Below are 26,115 nucleotides of genomic sequence, written 5' to 3' on the forward strand. Positions count from 1 at the left end.
AATAATAATAATAAATTCTTTATTGCACACACAAAAACAAAATACAAATAAACACATTTACAGAAATAATTAAAAAAAAAAACTAGTTTAGGTGTGCAAAGGCGGTCTTATCGCTAAAGCGATCTCTCCCAGACAACCTTTGGCGATAGTAGTTATTGGAAGGAACGGGTTGGTGCGGCAATAAAAAATTCTACCTACATAAAAATATTGCAAACTAAACTACATACATGGTATAAATTCTAATACTAAACATATAATTATTATATAAAATATATAGTGTTCATACATATAAATATAATAAACTACATACTATAACGCTACATACATAAAAAATAGTTTTTCAAACGACTTTTAAAAAGAGGCAAGGATTTTGCCTGACGTATGTCATCAGGTAGGGAATTCCAGAGTCTGACACAATTAGCTGTAAAAGAATTACTATAATATTTCGTGCGACTGTACGGAACCTGTAGTTTGCTGTCGGTGCAGGAACGTAGCCTGTTATTATCAAAAAAGGTAAAACGTTCTTTTAAATATGGCGGAGTCTGAGGAAGAAACAGGATACGATACAACAGAGACAAGGCGTGCATCTCTCTCCGCTGGCCGACCGACAACCACTTTAGTTCAGCGCGGAACTGAGATATGCGGTCGAACTTTCGCAAGCCAAAGATAAAGCGGATGCAAAGGTTCTGCAGCCTATCGAGCTTATTAAGGAGATCCTGCGATAAGTCAAGATAACATGCATCACCATAGTCAATGACAGGTAACAAAATAGAATTGGCAAGAGCGATCTTAGTTTTAATTGGAAGAAGATTCTTCCACCGCCTAAGATAGCCAATAGTGGCACAAATTTTCCGCCCTACCTCAGATACATGAGGTCCCCAAGAAAAGGAACTGTCAATCGTCAGCCCAAGGTTTCTGACCGTATTGCAGTATGGCAAAGCAACCCCATCAAAGTAAACAGATGGAAGGTTATTAATTTTAGTCAGCAAATTGCGATTACCTATGACGATTACTTGTGACTTAACAGGATTTACGGCAAGACCGTAAGATTTGCACCAGTTACAAATATTCGCCAAGTCTGTATTCAGTTTACAAATAGCAGAGGAAATTCCATCAGTGGTTTCTGAGGAGTAGATCTGTAAATCGTCAGCATAGAAATGAAATGAAGAGGAGATAACAGAAGAGACAGAGTTAATAAAAATGGAAAAGAGAAGTGGTGAAAGCACCCCACCCTGTGGAACACCTGCAGTGAGGGGGGAAAACGAGGAACATTTACCATCAAATCTGACACATTGTTGACGACCAAACAGATACGACTGAAACCAGTCAATGGCTTCAGATGATACGTTCACCTTCGACCTAAGCAACGCAAGAAGCAAGTCGTAATTCACATTATTAAAAGCATTGCTAAAGTCAAGAAGAACCAGAATAGTAACCAATTTACTGTCCATCCCTTTCCGAATATCATCACAGACTTTAATTAGTGCTGTGACCGTACTGTGTCCTTGTCTAAAGCCAGATTGAAAAGGTGATAGAACGTTATTTTTAGTCAGAAAAAGAGTAAGTTGTTGATTGACAATACGTTCTAAGGGTATAAACTGCGTTAAGCGTGCCTCTCGCGTGTCCATACAAAAACGACCCGCGCGTGCCCATGCGCGTGCACACGCTCGTGAGCCCGTCGCGTGATACTTCCGTGCAATGGGGCACGCATGCACGCGACGTGATCACGCATCACGTTGGACGGGTCCACGCGCGAAGCCCGCTAGCGGGTGCACGCGCGTGCTTGTTCAGTTGACAGCGCTATCTCGAACCGACCGCACGCGCGTGCCCGGCCCATAACAAAAAATGACAAATTTTGATACAGAAAGGGTAATTGTTGAAGTTCAGTGTCGTCCTGCCATATGGGACCAATCAAGCGAAATATTTAAAGACCGGGACGCTAAATCAAAAGCATGGCTAGACATTTGTAAAGTACTGTTTGAAAATTTTGATGACTGGAGTGAAGCAGAAAAAAACATACAAGGTAAGTACCTACACTCTTTTTTTATTTTATAATAACGTAGGTTAGGTAAACTATTCTTTGCGCCTAATTTTTATTTTTAATAATCTATGCAATTAGTTATATATAATTAGTTATTTCAATTGTATTTGTGTCAATTAAATGTTTTCAACAATTAATCCAACTATAAAATTAAAACTCGGAATATTTACAATAATTTACCTATGTAAATATAAAATCATGCTTATATTCAAAACTAGTGCAGAGATACTGCGTATTTCTGAACATTGTGAAATTCGTGTGAACAATGTCCCATAATATTGGTATGGTTTTATATAATTATTGCTCGATAAATTCCAAAGTTCTTTCTTTCGGCCACGCGGTCGCCGCCATTTTGCGCGTCACGAGACAACCAGTATGTTCACGACTGCGAGCTTCACACTACTTCACACTATCGGTGTATTTAGGGTTCAAAATCATTTTAGGGCAGAAACAGTGGATCGGTAGGTAAATAAATAAAACAATTATCAACTAAAATATTTATTATATTGGTTTTAGAATTGGGCTAGTAACTTTGTAAAATAAGCGTGCGTTTTGTAGTTTTGTAGGTTTTTCTTTGACATCTCTCAACTTTAGTTTACAACAATCTAAGTTATTTGGTTACATCCTATGATTTTATATAACTAGATTAGTTATACGCCCGCTTTCAAAGGCAAGAGCAATGGAAGGTAATTGCCTACCATGCAGTTAGTCACGCTCCAATCGGTGTCGCGTCTACATGTGTTTGAGTACCAATAATATTTTAGTAAAAAAGATGCCTACTTGTGTTTTTAGACACTGTACAAACTACACATCACTGGATGTGTAATGAAAGAAAAAAAGTTTCATTTTATGCGTAATTACATAACATTTTACCTATTTAATGTAAGAATACTGAATTTCTTATAATTTTCGACTGTCATGGCGGCGCAACTGGTTACATCCGATGAATTTAACAAATAAAATCATTAGGTATAAAATGTCTGCTATGCTGCTGTCAAAATATGCCTGCTATGTTAATAAAAAATGTGTGGTAAAAAACCGTGAAAATTCAATTATTGAATGTACATAAATTATAAAAAAGCCTTCAATAAATACTGCGATCTTGCCATGACAGCTGTCCGTCTGCAACGAAATAATCTGCGAAGCTATCGCGTAATGTATACGAATCTCTGTGGGTATTTCCAATTAACCCCCGAACTGAACGTATATGGTCTGGTATAATGACAATATCATGAAAGTCATTAATTTGACTTCTTGATCTTATAAAATTATGCAAAATACAAATTGTTTTAAGAAAACAAATTGCTTTGTCTTTTCCAACGTTCAATGGACGATGGAGTATGCGAAATTTATTAGCCATGATACCAAATGTACACTCAATATAACGTCGCGCTCTCGTTAACCTATAATTGAATATTTTTTTTTTGTAGTTTAAATCGAGAGCTCGAGCATATGGCCGCATGACATGGCTAGATAACCCAAATGCTTCATCTCCTACAATAATATAGGGCAAAGCTGCGGTTGCAGCAATGTTGGTTGGTTTATCATTGTGTATTACGGGCAATGCTTTGGCAGGAGGAATATCTATTAAGTCATTGTTGATTTGTTCGTACAATCGGCTTTGTGTGAAAATTGCGGAGTCAGATTCTTTACCCTGCACTCCCACGTTTATATAGGTAAACTCATAGTTGGCGTTACACATTGCAAGCAGTACAATAGAATAGTAATGCTTATAGTTGTAATAGAGGGAACCACTATGTGGAGGTCTTATAATGCGTATATGTTTTCCGTCTATTGCACCTATGCAGTTAGGAAACTGGGCTTGCGTTAAAAAACCTTTTTCAGTCTCTACCCATAGCGCACGGGAAAATTTTGGTATACATTCTTCCTTTAACCTTTCAATTATAATTTGACAAACTTCTGTTACTATTTTTCTGACCGTGGTTAGTCCTGTCTGATACGCCAGATGAATATCGACGAAGGTATGTCCACTAACTAAATATCTGTAATAAAATAAAATACCTGTGTTATTGTTTCAGTGAAAAAGCTGCAGCAAAGATGGAAAACTGCAAGAGACACTTATATAAGAGTGAGGTCTACTAAAAAAAAACTTAAATCAGGCTCCGGTTCCAGGGCAAATAAAACATACGTTTACTATAACATGCTGTCATTTTTAGATTCAAACTCGAATACTCAAGGAGAAGAATCGGCAGACAATTTTAATCAGTCAGTAGAGCAAAACGCGTCACCGAGAACTTCACAAAATAATACGATTATTGAAGAAGATTTGATTAATGTACCTAGCACCAGCTCCAGCGTTACCAAAGAAACACGATCTTCCAAGAAACGTAAGTGCGAATCGCCAACTGATTTCGAATTAGAGTTGTTAAATTACGTGAAGAATAACACTGCAGATAATATGGACGAAGACTTGAATTTTTTTAAGTCATTATTACCAACTGTAAAAAAATTGAGTTGCTTTAAAAAATTATTATTTCGTACGAAAGTATTACAAGCTTTAATTGATATTGAAAAAGAAATGATTATTACCATTGATGACCTTTCATTAACGCAAAATACGGTAACGAATGATTTAGAATCCTTAAATGTAAGATCAGATACGAACAATGAATAAATAGGTAACAAGAAAGACTTTGAAGATTTGATTAAGACTGTTTAATTATTAAGAACAAAAGAAAGAGAAGAACATGAAGAACTATTTAAGTTAGTAAAAAGCGCAATTTTATATTTATATTTTTCTGGTCTCATGTGCAATTATTATGATATACAAGGGCATTCGCCAAAAGTTTACAAGCCTTGAGGTGTCATGTTCATAAGGAAAGAAACGGGGTCGATTCGGACACTTTTATCTTAAACCCTATTTTGGGGTCAAATAAAAAAGTGTATCAATAGACCCCTTTTTTACTTAATGGACCTTTTTTTTGAACCTACTCATAACATTGCTCCTTCATATGTCCTCTTCTTAAATTTAATCTTTTATGTAGTAAACTGTGATTATGATTGTGATGATAAATAAGAATTTAAAATAATATTAGTACCCGATCTAGTAATAGAAGGGAATAATTAATAAGGGAAATATTCATATGTAAAAACTTGCAATCAATATGCGTCATTATAATTAATACTTTGTAAGGTAGGTATATTATTATAATTAAGACATTTAGACTTATTGTACTGTTTTAACTGTTATTGTGTTTTTTTATTTTAAACTTGAACCTGTGATTTTATTAGTGTATTTCAAATGAATAATCAATGACTAATTGTAACGTAGCGTTTATGCAAGACACTGTGATGACTGTTGTGATTAAGTATTGTTGGAGAAATCGTCACAACACGTCATCGTGGAGGGGACAACGCGTAGTGGTGGTGTTAGAGACTATAAAAGGCGGTGCGCGCTTCATTCGAGAGAATCTTCGGGTACCGTCAACTAGTTTAAGGGGGACCCCTGTCCGTTTGGAAAGTCAACCTGCTCATTTTTGTTTTTGTTGTAAATTAGATTTATGAATTGAATTTCTCTAAATTAGTAATCTGTTGAGTGTTTTATTAGTTCTGTGTAAATTCTTGCTTCTATTAAACATATATGTGTGTGTAGTCATGATTGTTTTTTTTTATTAAGATTTTACCTCTGGTTCCTAAAATCAGTTGTGGGATTCGAAAATATCACGTGACCTAATTTGCTTTGCATTCCTGAAATACCTGCGGCAGTTTGACTATTCAAATTACTTTTTTTCGTTGCGTTTGAAAATTGAATTTTAAATGTCCCTTATTACGTAAGTAGTGTGTTGTCTAAGTTATTAGATGGTAAAGTATACGTAGCTGAAACCCTGGTGAGTACTTCCTTTTTTATTTATTTGCTAACTACCTACAGCTATTTTCAATATAATTGTGCGTGATTTTCAAATAGATTTGTGAATTCAAATTTAGCGTTACTTTTGGCCTATCTCGCTATTTTGCTATAATAGCCTACCTACCCGCATAAAAGTTTATTTGTATTGGGCCTAGTTCTTGCTTATATTTCGTAATTTACTGTTACCTACAGTAAAGAAAATGTCAAATCAAGGTCATGAAAGGAGAAGTCTCTCTAGATACCGCGCCTCGCTTTCCGGGCATGGTACCGCACCATGATTCTGGCCGTAGGCGTCGAAGGTAGCATTCTAGACTTACTTCAAAACTGCATAATTCCCCTAATAAAGAGTTAATCGAACAAATGCAACAACTTCAAAATCGTTTAATTGCATTAGAAGGGCAACGCCGCTCCTCACCGCCGCGACTCCATGGACCGAACGCTGACTGTTTGCCTGCGCTGTCGCCACCACGGCTGCGACCTGTGACCGCGACTGTAGCTGAGCAACGGAGGTCTGTGGTGGAGGGTCGAGAGTCTGCTATGCCGTCTTCGCCAGGGCGTCCTGTGAGCGCAATGACGGACCGCGATGCCAGCGGAACCGATCGTATCATCGAGGCGATACGTTCAATCAATACGACGGTGAGATCCAACCAATCTTATTACATATCCAATTTCGATCCAAGCATCCACGATATAGACATCTGGTGCGAGGAAGTTGACCGTGCTAAGAGTACAAACTATTGGAACGATAACGAGTGTCTTTCTCGCATCGGCAACTGTCTTAAAGGGGATGCTAGGACTTGGCTCAATGAGTGGGTCACCAATGACCGTAGTTGGAGCAATTTTAAGAAAGAGTTTATACCGTTGTGTCCTAGGACACCGGATATTGCAAATATTTTATACGAGGTCATGAGTTCTAACTCTGATAAATACCCAACATATGCAGACTATTCTCGTCGGTCCTTATTAAAGTTACGCATAGTTAGGGGGTTGAGTGACGAGCTAATTTCGGCAATAGTCATACGGGGCATCACCGATCCGCAAATTCGTGCTTCTGCTACCAATGCAAAGTTAATGCCAAATGAGATAGTAGAATTCTTCTCTATTTACGTAAATCTAATACATCATCTTTCAATAGGAAATCTGGCGATAGCATAAGTTATGGTCGTCTTTCTAAATCAAATTACGATGCAAAAGTTCGAAAACGTAGGTTTGAGGAAGGCATATGTTTTTCATGTGGCCAACGTGGTCATACTCAGTCTCGTTGTTCAAAGAAGTCTAAAGCCATCTCTGTTAAAAGCAACAACGAGGAAAACAATAAGAATTCTGCTCAGAGTTTAAATAAATCCGAACCTTGCGCTTTTTGCTGAAAGCCAGGGCATAAAATTGAAACTTGTTTTGCAAAACTTAAATCTGATTCTCGTAACACAAATAACATTAACTTTTGCCAGGAAAACTGCTATGATAAAAATAAAGATATAGTAGTAGCAGTCATACAGGGAATTCCGGTTGATATTCTTATAGATAGCGGTTCAACTATACCTTTGATTTCTTCATCGTTGCTAAGACATTTCAAGTGTGCGCGTAGGCCAGCTTTTAGAGTTTTACGAGGTATAGGCGGTAATGAAATTGAGTCAACTTATTTTGTCACCTTTGCCATAGAGTTTAATGAGATTACTTCAGAGGTGGACCTACATGCCATATCCCCTGAACTTATGAATACCCCTATTATTGTCGGTACTGACGTATTAAATCGCGAAGGAGTTACTTATTGTACGTACCCGTGAACAGCAATGCCTTACTAGCAAGGCTCGTCTTACCTTTAACGTTATGTGTACTATGCCGACTACGCAGATTCCGATTAAGACGTCGTTAACTGATCAAAACTTTAGCAAGCTGCGAGACCTAATTAAGACATATTCGGACTTTTTATCTCTGGGACGGCAACATCCACAGTTAACACTGGCAGCATGTCAATTAAATTAAATAGTGCTGTGCCGATTAATTACAGGCTTTACAGGCTTTCTCATCCAGAAATTTTAAAAGTTCGCGAGATAATTAAAGATCTTCTAGAAAAAAATATTATTCGGGACTCTGAATCGGAATATGCGAGTCCTATCCTATTAGTTAAAAAGAAGGATGGGTCTGACCGCATGTGTGTTGACTATCGTAAACTCAACGAAATTACAGTCAAGGATCGCTTTCCTTTACCATTGATCGATGATCATATTGATCGATTAGGTAGACATAAATTCTTCACCAGTCTCGATATGGCCACAGGATTCCACCAGATACCTATGGATAATGACTCGATACCACTCACAGGATTTGTTACACCCGAGGGGCACTATGAATATTTGAAAATGCCTTGCGGTTTAGAAAATGCACCTGTTTACCAGCGGATAATGTCGAAAACACTTCGCCCATACCTAGAGTCCGGTGAGGTCCTGGTGTATATCGATGACGTACTTATACTGAGCAATACAATACATGAGGGTCTGTTGATTCTTCGCAAGGTACTTCAAACTCTAACTGATTCTGGTTTTTCTATTAATCTAAAGAAATGCTCTTTTTTGTGTACTAAAATAGAATATTTGGGAAGGACTATCAGTCAGGGTCAGGTGCAGCCGAGCGAACAGAAGGTTCAAGCCTTAGTCGAGGCTCCCATCCCAAAGACCGTTAAGCAGGTTCGCCAATTTTTAGGGTTAGCTAGTTACTTCCGTCGATATATAGCTGGATTTGCTACTAAGACTGCACCTATTACTAGACTTACAAAAAAAGGCGTTCCTTTTGCATGGGGTAGTGAACAAGAAGCACGGCGAGATATTATCTCGCAACTTACAAGCGAGCCCGTCTTAGCCATTTACGATCCTGTTTAGCCTATCGAAGTCCATACGGACGCTAGTTTTATTGGTTATGGTGCAGTTTTTCTTCAGGTTCATGAAAAGGTGTATAAGCATGCAGTCGCATACTTCAGTAAACGGACTCAAGGTGCTGAGCCAAGCAGGCACAAGCGACTGTCAAGCCCGACTCTGGCATGCGCGGGCATATACCATACGACATACCGTGTGGTCAAGGCGCTTCCCCACGGTCGCGTCGAGCTGCAAATGCTGGCAGGCTCGTGTGGAAAGGCGACCCGGGCTGCGGCAGAATTTATAGTGCCATGGCGAGGGGAATGGACTCCTGACACGTGTGCTGCCTTCTTCGAGGGGGAGCTTGTGTGTTATTTGTGTGTACAAGCTAACGTCGTGCCTCTGTTACACTGTGATGAAGACCGCATAGTACGCTAACGTCGTGCATATGCTATGTGGTTGATTCGGAAGTGGTATGCTAACGTCGCGCCTCTACCATTCGTGAGAGCCTCATGTTAAGCTAACGTCGTGCCTATGACATGTAGGTGAGCTGATGTAGGGAATAAGCTAACGTCGAGCCTATGTTCCTTGCTATACGAGATAGCTAACGTCGTGCTTCCTCTCTGGTATTTGTTTGTGATCAACCATGGATCGATCACGGGTCGATGTGTCCTTGGTAATCACGGAGGTCCCAATCCGAGATGCTTTATGTTCTCAGGTGCAGACGATGATGACAATATGGAGTCCACGCCTGAGCAAGCTGCCAGGAGCAACAATGTGCCTCGTGAACGTACTGCGGAGCCCGTGCCCTACTGCTCTGCGGGCATCCAGCAGCATGAGACAACGGAGCACGAGGACGTCCTCCAGTCAGGAGAGGCCGTGTTGGAGAAATCGTCACAACACGTCATCGTGGAGGGGACAACGCGTAGTGGTGGTGTTAGAGACTATAAAAGGCGGTGCGCGCTTCATTCGAGAGAATCTTCGGGTACCGTCAACTAGTTTAAGGGGGACCCCTGTCCGTTTGGAAAGTCAACCTGCTCATTTTTGTTTTTGTTGTAAATTAGATTTATGAATTGAATTTCTCTAAATTAGTAATCTGTTGAGTGTTTTATTAGTTCTGTGTAAATTCTTGCTTCTATTAAACATATATGTGTGTGTAGTCATGATTTGTTTTTTTTATATAAAAATTTTACCTCTGGTTCCTAAAAGTATATAAAAAAATAAGTGAATAAGTAGGTATAGATAAAAAAAAACGAAAAAGATAAAACTGTGTAATTTAGAAATAACAAAATATAATTAATAAATATAAGAAACTGTGATTAATATGATGATTAATAAGTGTGCGGTTATGTGTTTCGGTCCGTGAACCACATCAAGAAAAACATTTTAAGCCATATTCAGGTGTCACTGCCGAAACAATAAGAACTTCTTCTTCTTTCTTGCTTGATGTGGCTAAACAGTAATGTGACTTACATAAATTGGCAAAAAATATGAGTGTTCTAAACTTTTGTTAAATAATGACTGTTTTTTTACATGAATAAAGATGATTATTAATATCGAAATGTCTTTACTTACCGCAATGTCATTGCAAATCGTTCCATTGGTGATACGATTGACGTAGATTTCAATCGTAGATTGTTAGTCTTCAAATAGGGCTCCAGTTTTGAATATAATTCATCATAGACTTGTAATGAAACTTTAAAATATTTGAAAAAAAACCTTTCATTTTTTCTTAATATACCAAACTTCACCACGAATTCCCCGCACAGTAACCTAGATTCAACGAACGGGCTTACTGGCTGGCGTCTTTTTTTGGCAATTCGTCGTCGCCGTCGTCTTGATAAATAATACAACATTAATTTATCCATTATTACTTATTCGACTGTACACCTCCAACGTCAAAATTGTACTGAGAAAACTGCGTACGCGGATGCACGCGCCGATGCCCGCGCATAAGCACGCGAACGTGCTCACGTGCGTGCACCAGAAGCGTGGCCCGCGACGTGCTCACGTGCGTGCACACGCTTAACGCAGTTTATGCCCTAAGACTTTAGAAAGAAAAGGAAGAATTGAAATTGGTCGAAAATGTGATAGAGTTGTAGGATTAGCAATTTTAGAAACAGGGATCACGAACGCCTTCCTCCAACTAGAAGGAAAAGTACAAGTTGATAGAGAATAGTTAAATAAGTGTAATAGAATAGGAGCTAGGCTATCAAGGACCAGGATAATCATCCTACGACCAACTCCATCACTTCCTACGGCATCAGATTTGATGGCCAAAACGTGCTTCTTGACTTCGTCCAAAGTCACTTCTCTGAATTTAAAGGTCGGAAAATCAGGCGCAGGCAGAGATCTTAGATGATTAAGAGTAACTTCCTTCATCTGACTATCCAACGTTGAAGCAGTTGCAAAGTGCTGGTTAAGGGTATTTAGGTCCGGGATACGATGAGCCATTTTTCGCTGGCGACCTATACCTAACGAGTTTAAAAACCTCCAGGCCTTTTCAGTGTTTAAATTTTGAAGGGCATTGTAAATAAAATTACGTTGGGCATCGCGGCAGAGTTTACTACATCGATTACGGAGATTTTTATATCTTATAAGATTATCCTCTAACGGGCGCAACTTGTATTTCCTTTTAGCTGCATTGCGCTTATTCATGTGAGCCTTAATCTCGGGAGTTAACCACGGCGCTGGAAGATGTTTTAATTTGATAGGTCTCAAAGGAGCGTGTACATCAAAAAGTTCTGTGAGTAGAGAATTAAAAATACTTAACTTATCATCCATAGTTTCTGCGCTAAATATGGTAGTCCAGTCTATTTTATTTAAATCATACATAAATAAAGAATTATCAAAATGTCTGAAACTGCGACGCATAACTACAGTCGGCTTGGCTTTCGGTGGTCGAATCTTGTATGATATAAAAACCAAGTCATGATAGGAGAACGCTTCAGCGGGAAATTGACCATGATTTTCGACATAATTAGGAGAGGAAACTATCATTAAATCTAAGAGTGAGGGTGTACAGTTAGGGAAAAAGTGAGTAGCATTAGTAGGTAAAATGTTTAAATTACAGCCATTGACTATGGTTTTAAGTTTCCTAGCGCGTTGGTCATCCTTAATAAGACAAGTGTTAAAATCACCCATAATAATGGTGTGATCAACAGACGTAGAAAATTGCTCAAGGGACCTTTCAAATGCATCAAAATAATCAATATGGAGAGAGGGACAGTAGACAACACCCAACAGCAATCTTAAATGGCCAAATAATACCTCAATAAACAGGTGTTCAGCACATTCTGAGTATACTGACGGAGATTTATCAAGAATAGTAAACGGAATATGGCTGCGGAGATATATAGCAACGCCTCCACCCCCCTTACCAATCCGATCATTCCGAATAAGATGGAAGCCGGGCAAGCTATAAGAGGTCGAAGGTAAACAAGGTTTGAAAAATGTCTCGGACACCAAGATTGCGTGGATATTTCTACTGTCGAATGTGGTCAAAAGATCTGGAAAATGAGCTGGGACACTCTGAGCATTTATATGCACAGCATTAAAGTTTTTTTGGATATAACGCAAATGTTGAATTTAAAAGAGAGCTTAGCGGTTGTGAAATACTATAGTAACTACCAAGAGAAGACGAGGAAACTGATAAATTGGCATCATCCTCCAGAACACCTTCAAGAGACGTGTCGTTTGAAATCATAATAGGTGTATATAATAAAAAATATAAATAATATTATTAAATAATAAAAGATAAAAAAAAAAAATAAAAAAAAAAAAATTATAAAAAAAATAAAAGAATGTGAACTAAATAGGAAGGTCCCTAAAAGATTCCTCACTCTCCCGCCAGCATCCTGATGAGTGATCGCTTTACAATACAAATTTTATTAAAGACTACATTAAACTAAGTACTAAACAGATCATATATGGCATGCAGACTAAGCTTACAAAGGATAAGTATATGCTTAATAGCAGGATAAATACAAGGCAACAATAAAAATCTATTTGTAGACTATGCACTAGATACAATATTATAAAGCAAAGTAGAACCGCGACCAGACAACTAACAATTACACTACAATATTCAATTGCCTGTTTCAATAATATGAAGGCCAAAAGGAAGATATACCAATAAAGCTTTGTAATGATAGCGATTAATATAAAATCAGAACTAAGACAAAAATAAAAATAACAAAAAAAAAAACAAAAAAAAAAAAGTACATGCAACATTTTTTATAAGCATAAATAAATCTGTGCGACAAATAGTACATTAACTTTCCTTAATTAATATTTTCACGGAGCAATCAGCCAATGAGAAAACAAACACTAAAACAGATGCATATTGATAGTGCCTATACACTCTCTGGCACCGCAGCCAACGAGTATACAAAGTTCTATTTGTAACAAGATGACGTATGTCAACTTGATATATTACTTATGAGTTGTCATAATTGATTAGTAAATTAATTGACTTTGACAACTAATACAAGATGTTTGTTAGTAAATTTTAAAAATAATGCAACGATTGAGGGTTTGTAATTAATAAAATAGTAACAAGCGGCTTGAAAGACTAAGTAAATTAATATAAGAAAGTGCAAATACCGTACAAGTGCAAGCAAAACATCAAAACTAAAGTTTTATCATACTCAAGGGGCAAAATGAGCCTTAAAGTTTATCGCCTAGCGAGCCTCTTCTGTCTTAATGGTGTTTTTACCGAGGGTTTGGTGACTTTTGGAAGCACGGAAGTAGTGTTTGCGCTGGGCACAACAGCCTCAACAGTTATTGGCACTTGGTCATTAGTAAGAGCCTGGGTGATAGAATTGACCTCTGCCTTGGAGGTGACTCGATGGCGTTTACCATCTAGACCAACAATCACTATAATACCTTCCCTTGTCCAGCACTTGGAGACCCCAAACTTGTGCCTAGCTGCCATAAAAGCATCATGCCTGTCTTTAGTTAAAAATTCAGACAGTGTTATACCTGTATTCCTGAGGGCTGTTTTAGCATACCAGACTTTATTCTTAGTGGAAATGTCCTGAAATTTGAGAAGAATAGCCCGTGGCTTGTCTCCTTTGGGCTGACCCAGGCGCTGACAGCGACTAAAGGAATGTTCTTGTAATTCAGTCAGCTTTAGGTGATTAGATAGTGACGAAGTCACAGTGGCAACCAAATTCTCATCCTTACTCTCAGAAATTCCATGCACCAACAACATCTTTCTTCTGCTACGCATCTCAAGCTGATCTGTCTGCTTGGCAAGGAGTTCCACTTGTTGTTGGAGCCCGGCGAGTGCAGAGAGCACAAAGGCTCGGAATGCATTGAATTGCCCAGCAATGTTGGAAGTGGGACTAGTTGCCGGAATTGCTCCCTGCAAGTTCCTTTGGAATTCAGCCATTTGAGTGTTAAAATGATCTGTCATTGTTTGAATAGAGTTTTGAATGGCCTCCATAGTAATGTTTGATATGAGAATGTACTTAGTGATGTATAAACACAATACTTCAGAAACTGCTTATTATGGATTATTTGATTTGGAATAAGGCTGGCAGGTATAAAATCACTTAAAACATTATTATAAATACACTATTTTCACTTAATTTGAAATATAAAATACGAGAACCGAAAAACGCGTGACGCGTTATTATATATAGGAGTTAAATGACCAAGTAAATTAACCACTAAGCGATGAAAAATAGACGTGAACACACCATAAAATGGATTTTGCGACGATGATAACTTCATAGAAACTTAAAGGCTCTGCCAACCGAAAGATCTTTGGAGCCCGACAGGATAAGATTTTTTCCGATCAAGCCAAACCACGTCACGGTCATAATGGTCGAGTAATAGGTTATTTTAATAATCACCATACAAAATACTATTGAATATTAAGGATTGGTCATTGACCAGTCTACATAACCACTTCAATTCCCAGTGAAGCGGTGGTGCGTGTGGACACAAACATTTGTTCTGTTTGTATGGCAATTTCTATGTAGCCACATTTCCACTAATACCTGTAATTAGGCAAAGAATTAACCTAATCTGAGCACGATTCTACTTGCTCCTGATTCATTTTACTCAATTAGTTTAAACGCCCTTAGCTCTATTTCTGCCAGTGCTTAAGAGTAATAGTCTAAAAGTAATATACCAGGATGTCATAAGATCAAAGTAATTCGTCTTCATTTCCGTTACAGTGCTTTCCGCTACATATTATTAGACTAGGTAGGTACGATTCGTTACGATTTTAAAGAGGTTTACATTTTGGAGTAATTATTAAATTATGTAAGTAATTAGTTTATAATGAACACATATCCGACTTCTGTCGGACTATTACCTATATAAATGTGTTTATGTTTGTGTAACATAAAAATACTTTTATATGATTATCTCTCTTTTAATCATGTTACCTTAGGAGTTTACCTTAATAGATAAATGCCCAGGCCTTACGAAAATTCTAACAACAGAATATTCCATAAATTAAATCCAACCTGCCTTGTATCCATAGACTACAGTTGAACAACTCTAGAGTTACTCGAGTGTATACTGATTGGCTTTTATCGTGCAAAGTTCATATTTTGAAGGGATCCTCATATAATGGTAACCTTCAAATAACTACCACTGCAAGAAGGTAACTCTATATTCCTTGTTGTTGAATTCAGTTTGCAAACCGACTTCTTGGTTGAATTTCCTCCTAAATTACACAAGATAGTTTCTTACTTGGCAAGCGAGGCTGCGAATTATCTATAACAAAGTATCAGATTACTCACCGTGTGTATAAAGTGGAGAGACGCGGTACTTCAAAGCGGCTGTGCATGCTATCGCGCCAGTTCCACCGCCAAGTTGTAAGCCGTGAGATAACACTTGAACGATTGTGCCGACGACGGTTATAGTCCAGCCCCAGCCTCCTTCTGGGTAATAACGCCTGGCCAATGTGAGGGCCGCACGAGCTCGTAGGGCCGCGGCGGTCTCTGCGCCCACCGTTGCCCCAGCACTAGCACACCTAATACACTACATATTTTAGAACATTTATATACTGCAGGTACATATTTATTTGCTTCGTAGATTGACGCTGATTCAATATAATGATTCGAATCCTTCCATATACAGCAATTGGTACGGATATTACCTTGTAATAGGTACCACATATTGTATTATATCTATATTTCATCCCTTCAACTTATGCGGACTAAATATGACTCGACTGTTTCCTCAAAAGCCATTAGTTAGGACTTCTAAAAGGTACATACCTTGCCTTTATTGGAATACATTTATCTACTGCAGGTTTTCACACCTTTGACTCACGCGGACTATATACCTATGACCAGGGTATGCATACAGCAGGAAAATAGCATTAAACGGCAAAAATCCTCCTTAAAACTTATTCGAGTTATATATAAATTTTAGGATAGGCAGTGCTTTCGTATATGTATGAAGTGCACGCCAATGCCTATGACTAGAATACTTTTACAACACCTTCGACATTCTAATTTTAAATTTATTCTTGCCAATATTGATTTTTTATTAATTTTTCATCGATCAATGCATATTATTAGAACACAGACATTACTGAATTAAATTTATTTTTAAAGTGCGGCTCATTAAACGCCTTAATTCCTTGTTTGCTTATTAAGATGAATTTAAGATTAAAGGAGTAATTTGGGTGATTTATTTAACTCAAGTGGAATAGCCTACTTTCACGCAATTGTAATCGGTAATCATTATCAAAAAGTAAGAGAGTGGGAACGTAATATTTTCATATAAATGAGGTAGCAAAATGCTCCTAAAATTTTAGATATATAGATAATTTCTTTTGTGGTAAACTAAATAACGATAACGGTATCTTGTTTCTACAGAACCCTAGAATTGATAAAATTTCTAACCTAAATTCAAGAGAGAGCACTAACCGGCGAAACTGAGTCACCTCTCGAGCAGCTTCATATCCAACACTTTTAGAACGTCCACGCTCGGCGTATTTGTTGTGATTGTTCGCGAAGTTTGGCCGAGCGACACCACAAGTGCACAACACTTCTGCGGGTATCGGTTTGGGTATCGGCCGGCACTTTGAAGGGCATTCAATATGACAATCACATTCCGGTGTTCTCCAGGAGAGAAGGCGTTCCAGTAAGGTCCTTCGTCGCAATGATTTAGGTTTTCTGTCTGGAACACTCTGGCCCACTTCCAGGGGAAAGGACGAGGTACGGTCGGCGTTCTGCGCGCCAACACAAACGTGCCTATTATCATAAGTGATTTTCCTTTGCGTTTCTCTATTGTTGCGTACGGACGCAGGGCTGAAAGTGTGCGTAATGGATCTTTTATCCGTGCCATGGACCGATGGACCGTTTTTTGCAGGGAAGCCATTCTTTATATTCTTGACGTCGGTGTGAAGGGATTTCCAAGTCGCGATAACTTCGTCGCGAACAACAGCCTCGTTTATATCTGGGTCAGTGTTAGAGTCAGGTATTTTATTCGTCAATGCTTGGGTTACTTCGGAGTTAGTGATCAGCACTTCCCGGAGCTTTGTGGGCAAACTGTCACACCGGCGGAGAGTCATTGTTATTTAAGTTTGATGGGCGCATTTTTAAAAATAAAATTGTTGTATATTACACTTTTTTACAACATGAAATCACCACAATCTGCAACAAATAAAAAGAGAAATTAAGCAAAGGGTCTATTAATATTATAGAGACATTATAATATAAACTCTTATATTATACTAACTTTTAGGATTATAATTCACTTTTCAACGTACAAAAGTTGACGAATATCTAAGACAGTAAAAGAAAACTACTGAGTATCTTAATCTATTGGGTGCAAAAGTACTCGCTACGGGCATCTACTCTCGGTTGCTTTGGCCACCCTATACTGTAAATAGGATAAGTTGCATTCTATTTTTAAAGTTAAGAGTACATTTAATTTTAATGGAACACCGGATAGCTACTGGGAAATTCTTGAACAAAACGACTATGTAGTCAAATCTAGGTCCTTGTTATCCATAGACGCTCATGATAAATCCGAGATCTATTCTGTTGTAGATTTTCGTTTTATAGGTATATTAAGAGATTTAAAGCGGTACAGTGAATGTTTGCAAATTGTATGGTTTACCTTAATGAAAACGAGAATGGTTGAGTGAATGAGTGATTAAGAAAATAATAAGACAGCGAATTTGCTACTTTTACGTACAAACTAGAAACGTAAAAGTTTCCAGACATCATTCAACTTTGCTAGTCATTCATACAGAGTAACTAGGTACGGATTTTTACGTTGCCTCCATTACGTTTTATTTTACGTTATCAAAGGGAGTAGTTAATTTAGGTATATAGCGACATTAACACTAAAGCTCAATGAATGAAAAAGGTTTTTATATGATCTTATTTTAATAGTCTTTCAAATTGTGCTTCCACTTATTGTTTCTGAGTAAGATAATTCACGGATCCATCTAATGCTTTTTTTTTCAGAACCGTTTTTAAGACAAATGTGAAACGCGCCATTCAAACGATATGAGGGTTGAAAAAAAAATATTTTTTACGCACTTTGTATTTCTAGGTGTAAATAATGACAACGTTATAATAGTTACATATACGACTAGTTAAAGACAAATTGGTCCAGTGGTTTTTCTGATAAATAAATAGCTGCACGCAGCTTCGCCCGCGTGTACCTACTAATCGCCTAAACTGTACCCTTTTCAACTTCATAAATGCTACGCGGAAAAAAGTTCTACCCAAAAAGGCGTGACGAGTGAAAATACAGAATCGCACTTTACACCTTATTTTCCCAAACATACCGTATATTATCCAATGATAAAAGGTAGCCTGTCTGTCATTCTCCGAAATATCAACATCTTCTCTGTAAAAAAACACGATGCTCTGTGGCCGCCGGCAAGAAGGGCAAAAAACCAACAAACACAATTTTGCATTTATAATATTATAGCAGGGATCAACACTAACCATAATTTGATGTTTATTAATATTAGGTCTCGACTATGATCATTAAAAAGACGTAGTTTCACCACCTTTGCTGTTGCTTTTACACGATAAGGGTTGTTTTTGATGCAAAAGCTTAAGTTAAGTAGCCGATTAGTAACTGAGCTTCAGCCATCAGATAACAAGATTGTTCAATAAGGGTGGGTAGTTTGATTTTTAGAGCCATAAAACGAGTATTCGAAGGTGACTATATGGAATCCTTACGAATATTTTAAATGCGTAAGTGTATTTTTTTGCTTGTTTGCTAGTTCTTCTTTAATTAAGCAACCAATCATCTTTATTTTTGGGATAGAGTTATTTAAAACAACGAAGTGTCACATAGGATACTTTTCATCCCAAACGGTTCCCACGGGATTTGTAAAAAAGCGTAATAAATGCGGACGAAGAATGAATGTATAGAGCGAATCAAAAATTATCCACTAAAAGGCTCTTTCTTACAAATAAAGCTTCATTGCATACTTGCAAATATTTTAGAAATGTAACACGATGTTACCGACCCAAGCTTTCGTAAGCTATAGTCCTAAAATGTTTGTTAAGTACAATATAGTTGCCGAGTTGAGCATGAATAATTGTATTAAAACGCTATTATGGACTTTGTAGTGTGGATAAGCTTTCGTGACACCATAATTTTAAGCCGTAGGTATGGAAGATTACGAATTGATGCAAAACGCTGTAAATCAACCTAATGGAAAATCTGTTTTTGATCACATATAAACATTGGATACGTCGTGTTCCTAAATACTAGGGCACTAATTGTGCCCCAAAAATTAACACGTTTCAATAATATACTTCCTTGTCTACCGCACATTAAATAATTTACACTCGTCAAACAGATGTTTGCTATTATTTAAATTCAGCAGCCAGATGGATCTTAATTAATTACTATTCAGATCCATCTTGCTACTAAATGTAAATAATAAATATTTCCTATTATTAAAGTGTACTTTCATCATTATATAAACCCATTACCGGCCCACTACAGAGCACGGATTTTCTCCCACTCTCACTCGCTGGCCCTGTGAGTGACTTCACACACCATTGAGAACATTATGGAGAACTGTCAGGTATGCAGGTTTCCTCACGATGTTTTTCTTCACCATTGAGGCAAGTGAATAAGCATCGCTTTAAGCAATATATATTTATTGCTTAAAACGCACATAACTTCGAAAAGTTAGAAGTGCATTCTTGGGATTTGAACTCGCCCCCCCGAAAGGGATGTCGAAGTCCTACCAGTGGCGTGCATAGAGGGTATGCAAATTATGAAAAACGAAGAAAATCTTCAGTACGAGTTATAAAAACTTATGTGTAGGCTTTTTACAACTCTTACAATGCCTATCCTTGAGTTTTTTATAACTCGGACTGAAGAATTTTCTCATTCTATGTCATCGGTCCGCTTAGTGCATACCATGTGCATACCCTGTATCACGCTTAAACGCTTGGCGGCTAATTTTAGTCGATTCATTGGTAGCTACGGTAGTACGTGAGAAGCCAGACAAGACCAGAGAAAACCTCAGGACCTCCTTTATATTACCACTACACTCAAAAATAGAACCTACGTTTAAACTTGATCATGGTTCAAGCTAAGAAACTGCTCCAGCGTTTATTTATATTTTCCAGCTTAGTTTATCTTGAATTTGATACAATGCCAAGAGAAATTTAAGTTGGATTGTATGGGTATACCATAGACTCCTGATTTAAGAATCCTAGAAACTTAGATTTATGTTTAAAAAAAAACTGTCGATACACATAAAAAGGATCGTGCCATCTCAAAGGGTCGTGAAAATCGCTGATAAGGAACAGTCGTCAGATGTTACTGAATTCATAAATCATATTACAGAGTAGGCAGTAGACATTAATCAAGTCGTCAGTGGAACACTGAGAGTTCTTAATGAAATTGCGGCTAATTCGTCCGTAGCGTTGGAGTTCTATTTATTGCTAAAGACCTTCCTTGGAACGAGTTGTTTTCCGCAGATACATCAACAGTAATTTATATCAACGTTCGAAATATAATATTAAAGTAAGGTATAAAAAGATAATGATAGTCTAGTGATTAGGAAGGACCAAGTATTATTTATTCATTTATTGCTTTCATGTATACATATATATCACTGTAAGTAGGCATATGAACATGAAGCCCCGTCAGTAAATTGCATGAGGTTCGAAATTATTTTAAAAACTTTCAATAATTATTTGTAATTATTCTAAAATAGCTTTTATATTAAAAGTTTTTCGAGTACGTCAGGAAAAATAAGAAAACAAAATAGTAGCTGTAGTTTGTAACACAGAGCGTTAAAAAATTACGATTTACAATTTTAAATTCATTTAATAAAAATAGACGAAAATTAAATGTCAGCGTGTTTATTATACTAGTTAACAACAGTCAGTGTTAAGAGTCGAGACTTTGGAGCAGTTATAATGGTCATATATTTTACAAGATCATGTCATTCTAATGTAAAATTTTTAAAAGTTGAAATATTTTAAATTTAATTTTACTACAACTTACTGATTTTATTGTAAATTTTAATGGATCTAAATAGTTTGATCCCTTGAGCCTCTAACTTTTCGGTTATGTGCGTATTAAGCGATTTCAAATCACTTTATTTAGCGGAGTAGGAAATAACTCAAGCAACTTTCACAACAAACAACTTCGAAATCAAAAAAGGCATAAGGTTTAGTAGATATACGAAAAATATTTTTTTAACATATAGTGAAACAAAATGCAAATATAATAAGACGATATCAAACACTTAATGTAGTAAATGCATGTAAAAACAATGAGGCCCTACATTGAAGAGCAGATGCCAAATAAAGAATACGTGCAACAAATTTAAATATTATATACCTAAATATTGACTAAACTAATCGGTTGCTTACTTACGCAATATTTTGTCTTATTCTTTCGAAATTCAAATTACTGATGACATATTGAGAAAACACATTCTTCATCTAATCACTCATACAACATTTATTAGTAAATTATTAAAGTAAGGGCATATATTGGAATCTGAAAGGGCTTAGTAAAAGTGTCCACAGACAAGAACGAGTCCTCGGATGTTGTTCAATTCATAAATCATATTATACAGAAGGCAGCAGATATTAATCACGCCACCAGTGGAACACTAAAGAGATGTTAATGAAATTGGTGCTAATTCGCCCGAAGCGCTGAAGTGCTATTTATTTCTCGGAACGAGTTGTTTTCCTTATCAACAATCTAAATATGATTAATTTTGAAAATAGTTCTGTCTACGGCTACACCCACATTTAAAGTATCTCTATTTTCTACTAATGTCATCAATTGCGATATCAAAATAGTCACACTAAAAAAACACATTTTTTTTTTATAAATTTCGCATTTTCGGGAAAAAGTTTACTGTTTTTTATTCGATAACTTTTATAACAAATTTCATCAAAATCCCTTTAGCCATATTTGCAATGGCCAATATTGAAATCATAAATGTGAATGTAAGTTTGTTTGTTACGCTTTCACGCAAAAACTACCAAACGGATCATCACGAAACTTTGTACGCATATTCCTAAAGGTATTAGAAGTAATATAGGATGCTTTTTATCCCGAAATTAAGCTCAGTTCTGTTGGGAGAGGGGACGAATGTGTTTGACGATGTTACTCTATAACGTCGTCAAATGATAACCTATTTAATTAATTACTTTAGTATTTTAGAGGTTATAATATCTGTTTAATTTTGCCCTAATTTCGTGTAGATCTGATAAACGTGATTGGAGATAGAGGACAGAACTCCTCAGCAAACCCTCCATTTAAGGCTTAGCGATACTGAATACTTTTGTGTATTCTAAATTTTTAGAACTACAACTAAGTTGAATGCCACATCAAAAAACAAAATCAAACACAGACGAAGTCGCGGGCAACCGCTAGTACTACATAATTTGTATTTAAGGAATACATATACAAACGTAAATATCCTTCAATGTTTTTTAGATTCCGGTTTTTGGGCTATGACATTTTTATTATCACAATGGACGACATTGAATTGTAAATATTGCTTGATCTATCTTTTTTCACGAGTAGAAATTGTGTATACAAATATACAATGGCCGTAATCTAAAACCATTGTGTAGCGTGGAATAGTAATGTATTGTATGTATGTTGGATAGAGAAATAACAACATCGCGTTTCAAAAACGTTACAATGTACATACATCTCAATTATTCTTACCTCAATAAAAGACGGTAGCGTGAAATTTATTAATGGAATACGATACGATTCGACGAACTGCTCTGTTATGTAGGTCTAAATCGATCATGTTTCTTCAGGGCCTGAATGTAGACTTGAAGGTATAACTGTATAGGATGACTTCTATACTGTTGTAGCCAGTGGCGTGCATAGAGGGTATACACAGGGTATGCAGAAGATATAAAATGAAGAAAATCTCCAGGACGAGCTATAAAAATCTTATGGATAGGCTTATAAAAAGCTTATAAAAAGTATTTAAAACTCGTACTCGAGATTTTCTTCATTTCATATCATCTGCATACCCGGTGCATATTCTGTATGCACGCCACTGGTTGTAGACTAGGTCTCTTATTTTTTTTATTCTACCACGAGTTAGCCCTTGACTGCAATCTCACCTCGTGGTAAGTTATGATGCAGTCTAATAAGGTAGCGGTCTAACCTGTTAGGGAGTAGTTATACCACTAATTGGTTTCTACGCGACATCGCACCGGAATTGCCGGGAATTAAACCTAGGCCTTCTTACTTAAACAAGCTCACCGTTAAGCTATGGAGCTCTTATTCGCTATAATTATAAAATTTGGGAAATACCGTCCCTACTGTTTGATTACAGTGGTAGGAATCATGGCTCAGTACGGATTAGAAATACGTATATACGTACCTATACCTACTACATACCTAGTACGAGTACCTAACACTTTTAGTGTTGTATCAAAAGAATATTGTTAGCACATTTACTACAATTTGTGACGTAAATATTTACGCTTAATGCTTGCACGAAGAGGTATTAAAAATAATCCAGATAATCAGGGACCTCCAGGCTTTAATTGCATCAATACAATACACATCCTGCTATGAAATCAAAAAATCATCAGAAAAATTTAAAAATAATTTAAATTGTATAACCTTCACCTGCCGTTTTTCCCTTTAAAGATTCTTCTAGAAATTTAATTTTGTTTGAGAAAGATAAAATCATCGCTCTCAGTTCAAGATTTATGTCTCAGTTAAGGAAATTGAATTTGCAATAATTTTCAATTTGTTCATCAGTGTTATTTATTGGGAGCTACTTAATATCATTACAAGATGTAATAGCCTAGTGGTTAGAGCTTCGCTTCCTTTTGGCCGAGACCGAGTTCGATCCCAGCACGTGCGTTTCGAATCTATATGCCTTTTTTCAGGAAAACATTGTGAGAAAACGGAATGCATGAGAACTCTCATGCATGCTTTTCTCATCCAACGTTCTCAATAACGCGTAAAGTCAACCTACTTGCACTGAACTTAGCTAGTCCAGCGTTGTGGGCTACGGCCCAAGACCTGATACTGAGAGAAGACGCGGGCCCTGTTGTTGGCCGGTAGTGGGTTAATATTGATTAAATATCAGGGGGATCCTGGTTGACGACAAGGTTTCAATGACAGTTGTGTTTTCTCTAAATGGAGACCACGAGTTTCATAATTTTTTTATTCCACTACAAGTTAGCCCTTGATTGCAATCTCACCTGGTGGTAAGTGATGATGCAACCTAATATGGTAGCGGGCTAACGTGTTTTTAGCAAATAAAGTAATTCTATTCTATTCCATCAAATTATTTTCTACGTGACATCGTACTGCAACATTAAATCGCTTCGCGAAAAATCTTTGTCTGTTGGGTGGTAACAACTTCCATCAGATGAGACCACAGAAAGTTCTGAAATTGTAAATTCCCAAAAAAACCTTACCGGGATTCGAACCCGGGACCTCCTGTTTACATTCACAGCGCTCACCATTGCACAGAGACGTCTTCAAAACCAAATAAATCAATCCATCATAGACCAAACTGATATCTAAGAGACTTATCCCCTGTCCGCGGTGGATAAAATAGATATTTAAAAAAAACCTGATCATCGACCCACTTGGCTTAATGTACCTCTTAAATATTTACGACACGAGTAAACAATAAATGTTGGAACCAAGCAATACGCAGCCGACCCAAATGAATGATCTTCGATAAAAAGAACAAATCGAATCCCTTTTATTCAAACGTGGCATTGAATATTAACCTCATATTTGAACTTCGGAAGCTTGGGCATTGAATACTGTGTTGTCACGGGACGTATGTTATCCAATGTTTGTTTAATGTTCTTCAGATTAAAAATTTATTTTACATTCAGCGTTCGTGGCGTAATAAGTGTTACAATAATTTAAATAAAAAAGCCAGAAAAATTCAAGTTGTTTTTTCTTATGAATCCAATTATTTTATTCCAGACTACACACTGCTTGCTAGAGATTAAAACTTTTTCTTTCAAGCCTTTGTTTTAATACCACTTCATTGTTGAAAGTAGATGATTGAAAATACTCATCAACTAGTCAAATTATTTCTTAAAAAATCTAAAGGTAATTAAAATAATATTTCGTTATTTACTATGCCGTACTAGGCCAGGTTGGTGGAATACGGCATAACCCCTTCCCATGTGTAGAAGATCTGTGCCTTGTAGGCCGATAATGGGATGATATTATACTAAGGATCCAAATAAGTCAGATGAATCTCATTGAAAAATTGTTCTTAATCAAACTATCGAATATATTAATGAAAACCAAAGTAAGTAGTTATATTTTATGAAATGATATTTATGTAACAAAAAACACAGAAGCAGTTTCAGCCCTAAATAGTAGTACTTACATATGATTGATTATTGTATTCCGTTACTTTTGAGCAAGTAGAGCATGTAGCGGTAGCCACATTACGAACTAGATGGCGCCACAAAAATCCTGCATCGCGCTAGCTTTCACAAAAATTGACTATATATACAACTTCCAAAGAAAGATCTTCCTACTGCTACGGTCGAACGTATTACCATACCTCCCGTACAGAGCAATAACAAAAATACTAATTGTACGTAGTCATAAACCCCATAGCTATAGCATTTAAGTTAAAGTAACAATTTCATACCCAAATAAAGTAGTCTTTAATTGAGGTATGAAATAAAAATGTATACTTATAAAAATTAGGTCTTAAGTTTTACGAATAAGTATGACGTGCAAAAAAATAATATTGTTACGATAGTAAACTATAAAAATATATAATATATCCATGTAAATCTAAACATGACTTAAAGAAAAGTTGAGAGTAATTGCATATTTTACCTTTGAAATAACAGATTGTGATCTGGTTAACTTGCTGCGAAATGGGAATAAGAACG

At 36.8% G+C, this 26,115-nt stretch overlaps 3 protein-coding genes across 4 annotated transcripts in view; 1 reads left to right on the plus strand and 2 right to left on the minus strand.

Moving 5' to 3' along the window:
• LOC120629689 (monocarboxylate transporter 10-like) overlaps positions 1–26,115 on the minus strand; it is a 215,796-nt gene that overhangs the window by 154,438 nt on the left and 35,243 nt on the right. Inside the window, exons 2-3 of the mRNA XM_039898667.1 lie at positions 16,657–17,385; positions 15,520–15,752 (exon numbers count right to left, since the gene is read on the minus strand). Coding sequence (XP_039754601.1) covers positions 15,520–15,752; positions 16,657–17,303 — 880 coding nt within the window. The 5' untranslated portion in view covers positions 17,304–17,385. The remainder of the gene's footprint in view (positions 1–15,519; positions 15,753–16,656; positions 17,386–26,115) is intronic.
• LOC120629692 lies at positions 1,584–5,374 on the plus strand. Its single transcript, XM_039898670.1, has 2 exons — positions 1,584–2,023; positions 4,081–5,374. Exons 1-2 carry the CDS (start codon positions 1,846–1,848, stop codon positions 4,674–4,676), a joined length of 774 nt encoding a protein of 257 aa, XP_039754604.1. The 5' UTR covers positions 1,584–1,845; the 3' UTR covers positions 4,677–5,374.
• LOC120629691 lies at positions 2,524–10,801 on the minus strand. Of its 2 annotated transcripts, none has more exons than XR_005659001.1 (2): positions 10,334–10,801; positions 2,524–4,500 (listed from the first exon to the last, which is right to left on the minus strand). XR_005659001.1 is itself a non-coding variant. In XM_039898669.1 (2 exons), exons 1-2 carry the CDS (start codon positions 10,624–10,626, stop codon positions 3,126–3,128), a joined length of 1,212 nt encoding a protein of 403 aa, XP_039754603.1. In that variant the 5' UTR covers positions 10,627–10,801; the 3' UTR covers positions 2,524–3,125. The 2 variants fall into 2 exon arrangements, 1 of the variants encoding a protein (XP_039754603.1); XM_039898669.1 differs by having other exon boundaries at positions 2,524–4,044.

The sequence above is a fragment of the Pararge aegeria genome, chromosome 15, assembly GCF_905163445.1.
Source record: "Pararge aegeria chromosome 15, ilParAegt1.1, whole genome shotgun sequence".
Classification (NCBI taxonomy): domain Eukaryota; kingdom Metazoa; phylum Arthropoda; class Insecta; order Lepidoptera; family Nymphalidae; genus Pararge; species Pararge aegeria.